The 9,558-nt window shown below is 38.6% G+C and overlaps 1 protein-coding gene across 1 annotated transcript in view; it reads right to left on the reverse strand.

Moving 5' to 3' along the window:
• Positions 1-9,558, reverse strand: part of MYO1D (myosin ID) — a 260,935-nt gene that overhangs the window by 142,666 nt on the left and 108,711 nt on the right. Inside the window, exons 7-8 of the mRNA XM_023739664.1 lie at positions 6,603-6,719; positions 4,322-4,525 (exon numbers count right to left, since the gene is read on the reverse strand). Of these exons, the coding sequence (XP_023595432.1) occupies positions 4,322-4,525; positions 6,603-6,719 (321 nt within the window). The remainder of the gene's footprint in view (positions 1-4,321; positions 4,526-6,602; positions 6,720-9,558) is intronic.

The following is a 9,558-nucleotide window of genomic DNA, read 5'->3' on the forward strand; positions in this document are numbered from 1 at the left end:
ATTTAGAGGGTTAAAATGTTGTGGGGTTGTTAACCAATGTCATAAAACAGCATGTGTGTTACTGTTACATGAGAAACTATCTGTTCTGTAAGCCTGCACCTGAAGTACAATAAAATATTAAAAAAAAAAAAAACTACATGATATATGCAAAACTAAAGTGCAAATGGTTTGGATTTTTAAAAGATTATCAGTCACTACACATACTGTATTTCTCCAGGCATGTTTCCAAGCCCAGATATGTCAATAATTTGCTTAAATCCTCGTATAAGTCACTTCATTGCTTTACCATTAATTTTATCAACTATAAAAATTTGGGAACCAATGAGTTAATATCTGTGCTCTGCTATAGCTCTATAAATTCTAAAAATATAAATATTGATTCATAATGCTAAATAAAGATCTGAGCAGAAAGGTTACAGTTTGAAAATCCTTGAAAATCCAAAACATACATCCAATGCTCAGGATACACACACCATGACAGAGACAAAGGCACCACACACTAACACACATTCATATCCCAATACTCCCCCCTACATTCCTTTTGTTCCAACATCTTTCCCCTTCTCTCCTGTTACAATGCAGGAAGGGTCTTTGCTCCCCCTAAAACCTATCCCTCTACCACTTGTGTCTCTATATCCTCTTCCCTTAGGTCATCTCGGGACTTACCTCCTTCAATTCCCCTCTTCATCTACCTCTCTTCTGGAAGGATAAACATGCTTTACAATGCTGCATCTTTAGAAAACCCTTCCTTAACATCTCTCTCCGGTTACCCATTCTCTTCACCTGTACATATGTTTAAACACACTGCCTCCATTCTTCACCCCCTCTTTACTCTTCAATCCACTATAGTCTTGGCTTATATCCCCCTACTCCACTGAAATATATCATCAAGGATCCTAAGTAGTTCTATACAGACATGTTGTTGTCTTTATCTTACTCAGCTACTTGGCATCGTTCAATATAGTTTACCACTCTTCTCGAAACATTTTCCTCTCTGGGATTTGTGATACCACGCTTTCTCAATTATCCTCTTATTTCACTGGCTGCTCCCTGGTGACCTTTAGTAGCATCTCCTCGTCTACCTGACCTTTAAAAGATGGTCTAACATCCTCTCTCTAAGTCATCTCGCCCAGAATTAAATGATACTAGTACAGCACAACACCCGAATGTGTCATCCAAACCCGGACCTCTCCTCTGAGCTCCAGACTCACACACCTGACCACCTACCTGACAACATCCTTAGATGTCTCACAGCCATCTCAAACTTATGTCTTGTCAGAAGTCTTGATCATCCTACCCGTCCAAAACTATTCCTAATCTACTTTTAGCCATGAATAAATGGCACCAGAAACTTAGGAATTTATTTATTAATCAAACAATATTTGCTGAGCACATACTATGTGTAATTTGTTGGAGATACAGTGGTAAGCAAACACAGACATGGTCTCAGCCGCCAAGGAGCTTATAGCAGGGTGAAGGAAACAATCATTCATACACACACACACAAAGCAGAGGAGAACAGATGGGGTCTGAGGAGAATGTAACCTACTCAGTATTCAGGCAGGCAGGGAAAGCTTCTCTGATAAAGGGATGAGATTAGAAGGATGAGTAAGAGGAGAGAGAAGAGCAATCCAGGCAGAGGAAATAGCACGTGCAGATGCCTTGTAGCTGGAAGAAGAAAGGGATAAAGATAATTTGTAAGGCCTGAGGTGAGACTAATGTGGCTGGAATGAAGAAAGGAGGCTGGAATCTGACATGAAATGAGGAGGGAAACGTGGGTTTGAGTCAGACCATGGTAAGAAATTATCCTTGACTCCCTCATTCCCGAAAACAAGTCCTGTATATTTTATTTCTCAGACAGTCTATCTCAGGTCATCCTCTCTCCCCATTCCCACTGCTACCATCCTAGTCCAAGCTGCCATCAGTTCTCTCCTAGACTACTGAAATATCTCTTTAACCAGTCTCTTTGTGTCCACTCTTTCCCCATCCCCCATAAAATTCTCCGTACTAAGGGTTAGAGTAACCATTTCAAAAATTTCAACCTGATGTCACTGCTCCTACTTAAAATCCTCCAATAGCTTTCTTCTGCACTTATGATAAAATCCAAATTCTTTCTAAGACTGAAAACAAGCCTGATGCTTACAAGGGTACAAAATGGAACAGATAGGAACCTAATCAACCGGCAAAAAATAAAGTAAAATATTAGACTTCGAGGAAAAGAAAAAAAAAAAAATCATTTGTCACACAGATAATATACAGAGAGAGGGTGGAAAGTTTATGATATAAAAAGAGCTCTAACAAACTGGTAATAAAAAGATAACCGCAAAGAAAAATGTACAAAGGATATACCCAGGAAGTTCTCAGAAGAATAGCTATAAATAGTTTACAAAAACATAAAAAGATGCTCAAACACAATAGTAATGAAAAATTAAAATAAAATGAGCTATTAATGTACACCCACAAAATCAGTAAATTTAATGTTTAAAATCAGTATACCCTTTGACCTAGTAAGCTCACTCTTAGGAGTCCATCCAAAAGAAATAAAAGCACTAGTGTGTAAGGAGAGATGTACAAGGATTTGCAGCATTGTTTGTGGTGGCAAAAAATGGAAACAAAGTGAGGGGTAAATAAATGATGGTACCATCACTACAGGCTGGTATACAGTCATTAACAAGAATGAATCAGAGCTCAGTCAGTGAACTTGAAGGGGATGCCTAAGATGCATTATTGAGAAAAACTAAATGGAAAAAAGAATGCATTTTTTTAAAACAATGACAAAGATCTCCTCTGTACACGTTTATATATTTTATGAAAGTCTATATTAGGTTGTTAGTATGTGCAAGGAAGAGGGGATTATAAAATAGAATGCTAATTTCCATGAATTATTGATGTAAACTAACAAAACTCTTAAAAATGTAAACCAAAAAAAAGAAGACCCAAACCCGTTGCCGTCGAGTCAGCTCTGACGCATAGTGACCCTACAGGACAGACTAGAACTGCCCCATAGGGTTTCTAAGGAGCGCCTGGTGGATTCAAACTGCCCACCCTTTGGTTAGCAGCCATAGCTCTTAACCACTACTCCACCAGGGCTTCCTAAAAATGTAAAGCTTGGGGCAATTCTGCCTCCAGGCCCTCCCCTATAAGACACTTGTTTTCTCTCCTTTGGTCTAAGGATTCCTCAGCAGACAAGTTGACAAGCACTGCAGTAGGGGAAGGAAGAATTTCCACACCATACTTTCACTCTTAATTCTCCACTCCACACCCCTTTATTCTCCTTTAAGTATCTATAATTTTCTAGGAGTTACACAATTATTTACATTACATTACTGTAATGCAAATTACATTACTGATTCAGTTTGGAAGTTTCAAACTTTGAGCTCAGAAGCGAGGGCAACCAAGGGGATACTTTTTTATGGCAGGACTAAGGCGGCAAATACTCTAGTGCTATAATGCAATTATCCTTTACTTCTCTGCTCTGTGATAATATATTTAAAAAATCGATATAAGGGTTGGCTATTACAGGTTTAGAGAAAGCACTTGCTATGCTTGACTGGGTTTTCAGAAAATCATTTATAAGCAAATCCATAAAGCCTAGTTACTATGAGATACTATGGAACACTTCAGGAGTATATCATGAGAGACAGATCCAGGTTTTGTGGGACCTGATGGCTGTGCAATTTTCTGAGCTCCCTTGTAGAGAAAGAATACAAGCTTTTAAACAAAATCATGGCCATGAAAAGGGTGCATATAAGCAAGGGACCTTGAAAACTCCTAGCTTTGTGGTAAACCTGCTTCTGCTTTCTCAGAACGTTTTCTGGCCATGATGCTTCCCAAAAAAAAAAAAACAAAAAAAAAACCCATTGCCGTCGAGTCGGTTCTGACTCATAGCAACCCTATAGGACACAGAAGAACTGCCCCATAGGATTACCAAGGAGCAGCTGGTGGATTTGAACTGTCAGCCTCTTGGTTAGCAGGCGAACTCTTAACCACTACACCACCAGGGCTCCATGATGCTCACAGTAAGGGAGTTTTAGTGTGATTGTGATAGCCAGAAGTATCATGACAGTTTCTAAAAGCCTTAACCTACTTTCACCCCATTGCCGTCGAGTTGATTCTGACTCATAGCGACCCATTAGGACAGAGCAGAACCACCCCATAGGGTTTTCAAGGATCAGCTGGTGGATTCGAACTGCCGACCTTTTGGTTAGCAGCCAAACGCTTAATCACTTTCAAAGAACCTCTTAATACATCCTCACAGAATTTCACTAAAACTGAAACTGAAATCACCACCAGGCCAACAGAATGTAAATTAAAATCTCACCTTAGCAAAAGCATCCCTGCCATAGCTGGCTTCTTGTTCCGTGTGTTGCTTGTCAATGATATCACGGCCTGTAGCCACAGTCCGGTAAAGAAGGGCTTTCTCCACCATGTCAGTCTTCGTAGAGAGCAATTCTGCTATGACAGATACAACTTTGCTGTTTTCAATAAGAGGCGTGTCACCATCTACTATAAATTTTAAATTTCCCTGTATCAAAAGTGGAAAAAACAAGACATACCATTTCTAATGAGAGTCTGAAGCAATATGTCAGGGATATAACTGCCAATTTAAAAATGCAATTCAAGGGACTTTGTAGTACCTATTTTTCTAAACATAGTTCATATCTCTACATATAAAAACATGTCACTTCATCCATTTTTTTCCTCTTCTACAGGCATTCTTATCTATCTTTTAATTTTCAGTGTATGTTTTTGATATATACCACTTTTACATTTTTATGTAGTTAAGTCTATGAATCTTTTGCTTTAAGTTTCTCTTTCTTTGGTGTCATACTTACATCATTCCTACTCCAAAGGTTTTAGAAATAATAAGTATTTTCTTCTATTATTTTTATAGCTTTTTTCTTACATTTAAGTGTTTAATCCACCAACATTTTGGGACAGGGCATAAGGTAAGGATATAAGTTTATTTTTTCAGATGATTAGTTAGTTGTTCCATTTTTTGAACAGTATAGCTTTTCCTCTTGATTTGAAATGTCATCTTTATTATCTATTAAATTCCCCTGAGGCTTTGGGCCTATTTATAACCCACTCATCCAACAAGCAGTGAATTAACCACCTAACAGGTGTCCAGCACATCAGCTGATCTGTTAATCAATGTGGTGCTGCATTGTGCAACGACTTTTAAAGCACCATAGCTTTTACTATCACTTTAAATCTGGTGGGATCCGTCCTGTCTCCTCTCCTCCCTTTCCCCTGCCCTGCTACTCTTCTTTAAAAAATTCTATTTGATCTTCTTACATGTTTACTGTCCCAGATAAATTTTAGAATAATTATGTCAAATTAAAAACAAAATAAAATTCCTGTTTGGATTCTGAGAGGGATTCTCGCACTGTATTTATAAACCAATTCAAGGAGATGAGACAGTTTACAACATTAAAGTCTTCCCACTCAGAAACATTTATTTATGATATCATTTATAATACTATATAATATTTTTCCTATAGGTTGTGTGTCTCTCTGATTCAGAGTTAAATCTTCCTACATTAAAGTGAAATGTAATTTTTATTCCAGATTTGAATTCATACTGTTACTCATTTATTAAAAGGTTTCATGCCCGTTATATTTTAAACATCTCTAATTAAATAAATGAAGGAGCCCTGGTGGTGCAACAGTTAAGCGCTCGGCTGCACAGTGAAAGCCTGGCGGTTCAAACTCACCCATTGGCTCTGCAGGATAAAGCCTTGTCCATCTGCTCCTGTAAAGATTACAGCCTAGAAAACCCTAGGAGGCAGCTCTTTTCTGTCACGTAGGGTGGCTGTAAGTTGAAAATCTACTCGACTGCATCTAACAACAATTATATAAATACTAATGAATGAAGTCTGGCATATGATTCTCATTTCTTTTAAGTTCAGTATACCAAAAACTCGTTGCCATCGAGTTGATTCAACTCACAGCGACCGTGTAGGACAAAGCAGAACTGCCCCCTAGAGTTTCTAAGGAGCGGCTGGTAGATTTGAACTGCAGATCTTTTAGTTAGCAGCTGAGCTCTTAACCACTGTGCCACCAGGGCTCCAAGTTTAGTATAGGACAGTGGAAAACAAGTGGACCCTAAGTTTGCCAGCCTGGCTTATAGCATTGGCTCTGCAAGGAGCTGGCTGTGCCTTTGAGCCAGCCATGTCATCCCTCTAGGCCTCCCCTCCCCACCTATAAAATAAAGAGGGTCAAAATTCCAGTTCCAATAATCCTTAACTCTGTGTTTCACATGCCATTAGGAATTTATTCTGTTCAAAAGATTTCAGTTTATACCATTGGTAGTCATAATATTGCTGAATTATTCTGTCCTTGAAATTAACCAGTTTAAAGTTTGAGGACATCAGTAAGACAAACTAAAGCCGTAGTCTTAAAATCTACAGTGGCTTAGAAAATCCCTCATAATATTATAAAATGATGAAGAGAACCACAGACATACTAATTTCTTCAAAACATGAAATTTTCTCTAAATAAATTACTTTTGAAATCTACAGAAAAAAAAGAAAAATCTTCTGAAAGAGCATTCTGTCTCCACAGGGAGGCAATATATTCTGAGAGGCATCCCTACTCACCAAGTGAAGGATAGTAGCCAAAATTTTATATGCTGTTTGAATCTCCTCGGGTTTGAAGCCAATTACTTTCATGGCATCAGCCACTACTTTGAATTCTGCAGCATCGTTGATACAAGACTAGGAATGAAAACGGAAAACTTAAGTCACAGACATTTCACATGAGGATTAAAACCCAACAATTATGAAACTAAATTCAAGTTTAGCTAAGGTCTTGGTGCCTTTGTAGTAAATCAGTTGAAGGGTTGATGAGTACCTAGAGACAAGATGAATGATTTCAGGGATGGAAGCATCACTGAGCACATGCAATGCTCACCTGCTGAGGAAGGCACAGGAGCTGGTGAGCAGATGTTCAGGAGTCTCTGGTGTTCAGACAACTAGGCAAGCTCCTCTACTTACCCTACGACCTTGGGCAAGATATTCAACCTGGTTGAGCCTCAATTTCCTCATGGTAGAATAGGAACAATACATTTTTCATAGGATTGATATGAGAATTTATATAAAGCAGCTCCCAATTTCTGGCATATAAAAAACACTCAATAAGTGTCAGATATTACTATTATTAGAAACTGCAAACATGCTTGAATTACACAGAAACTGGATAAAAAACCTAAATCATCTACTGTGGGGAACTGTTGGCTGCTAACAGCCATTCTCCATCTCCATTTCTTTCTTGCTAATTGAATCCTGATTGTTCACCCCTGTCCAAGTGCATATGTCTTTCAGGATTAGCCTCCTCCAGCCATGGGGGGTGAATCTTGATTGGTCTAAACGAGTGATCTTGGTGATCTTATTTTCTTTACCAAGTGATTGGTTTAGCCATGAGCATGTGATGCCATTCTGGCCAACAAGACATGAGGGAAAGTCTTCTGAGGGGGCTTCTAGAGAGGGTTCCCTAGCTCTTAAAGGGACATAAGTTGGGAACATTTGCTCTGCCTGTGATTTCCTGGAGCTGTTGCTGCCATCTTGGAACCATAAGGAAAACCAGCCTAAGAGAATAAGTCAATCCACTAAGAATGGCAATGTTGTAAATGGAGAGACAAACAAACAACAACTGGGACCTTAACAACAAGACATAGAATTAATCAAGTCTGGAACTTCCCCATCTTAGAGCTTCTTGTTATGCGAGATAATTAAGTTCCTTATTGTTTTGGAGAATTTTAATTGGGTCTTCTCTTACTTGCAACCAAAAACATCTTAGTCATACATGACTCCTACATTTTAGGACTGGTTAAGTACAGCAGAGTACATACGCTGTAATACTTTATAGTCATTAAAAATTATTCCATTAATTTGTATTAGCTTATATGGGAAGATATAATGATTACATTGTAATATATAATAGAAGGTTTATTTAATCAGGATGTATTGTATGATTCCATATATATACATACATTTATACATTCACACACACATGCTGTTATCAATAATTACCTCTGGACAGTAAGATTTAGGGTAATTTTTTTCCCTTTTTGGCTCATCTTTATTTTAGGTTTTGCCTATGATCATGTATTAATTGTGAGTGTGTGTATGTGTTTTAAAGAGAAACCAAGAGGAAAAAAAAAAGGCCAAAACAATAAAACAAAGGGAGAAAGTAGGAATGGAAATTTTCTGGTAAAAAAGCTAAATTTAGTTTAGAGAAAAGGCTAAATGTTAATTTAATACTTGCTTTTCATGGGGATGGTACATGACTTGATCAGTAAGAAAATGTGATGGTTTTGGCAAGTTTGATTATAATATGTCTTAGTGACTTTCATTTGGGATCTGCCTTATGTGGGGTTCGATAAGCATCTTGGATAGATATCTTGTCATCTTTCATGATATCAGGGAAGTTTTCTGCCAACAAATCTTCAACAATTCTCTCCGTATTTTCTGTTATCCCCCCCTGTTCTGGTACTCCAATCACTCGTAGGTTATTCCTCTTGATAGAGTCCCACATAATTCTTAGGGTTTCTTCATGTTTTTAAATCCTTTTATCTGATTTTTCCTCAAAGGTGTCAAGTGCTTTATGTTCCGTCTCACTAATTCTGACTTCCACTGTCTCAATTCTGCTCCTGTGACTTTCTATTGAGTTGTCTAATTCTGAAATTTTATTGTTAATCTTCTGGATTTCTGATTGCTGTCTATATATTCTTGCAGCCTGTTAAATTTGTCATTATGTTCTCCTCTAATCTTTTTAATTTCCTCTATTACATGTTCTGCGTTTTGCTTAATTTCCTTCCTAATTTCTTGAAGAATTCTGTATATTAATCTTTTGTATTCTGCCTCCGGTAATTCCAACCAATTTTCCTCCTCTGTAAAGTTTCTAGATTATTTTGGGAGTTTGCTGAAGCCATCATGGATTGCCTCTTTATGTGATTTGATACTGTTGTCTCTGAGCCATCAATAAGTTATTATATTTATTTATTTTATGTTTGCTTACTGTGTCCTAGCTTCTTGTTTCGTTTTGATATACCCAAACAGGCTGCTCGTATGGGCTAGTTTGATTATTGGCAACTTTGAAGCTCTAATGTCCTGTCACCAAGTGGTTAGATCTGTTACTAGGTATGTGAGCTCAGGAGTCTGCCCACTCCTCCTATATGGATTCAGCTCAGGTGCCCAAGTAGATAGCCACCAAGTGTGTGGTGTAGCCTCTCACTTACAGTCCTAGACAGGCATGGGTGATTGGCATAGGCACAAGCATCTGGCTGCAGTGGGGGGACACGCTCTGAGGAAGGCAGGGGGCTGACAGCCGCCCTCAAGTGTCCAGGAGGAAGGTATGTCCTTGTTCCCTAGAGCGCGTAGGTGGGTGGATTTTGCAGCCGGACTATGAGCACCCAAAGCTGTTGGATGTAAGGACTGGGGTGCACCTCTTATTCTTGGGCCCCTCTCGCAGAGTGTCTAGGTGGCGTGGGTGGAGCCACCAGTCCTCAGGCCCTTGATGTGGGCAGGTGAAGACCCTGCTTAATGGGCAGAGCAG

Source organism: Trichechus manatus, unplaced genomic scaffold (assembly GCF_000243295.1).
Source record: "Trichechus manatus latirostris isolate Lorelei unplaced genomic scaffold, TriManLat1.0 scaffold00138, whole genome shotgun sequence".
Classification (NCBI taxonomy): Eukaryota; Metazoa; Chordata; class Mammalia; order Sirenia; family Trichechidae; genus Trichechus; species Trichechus manatus.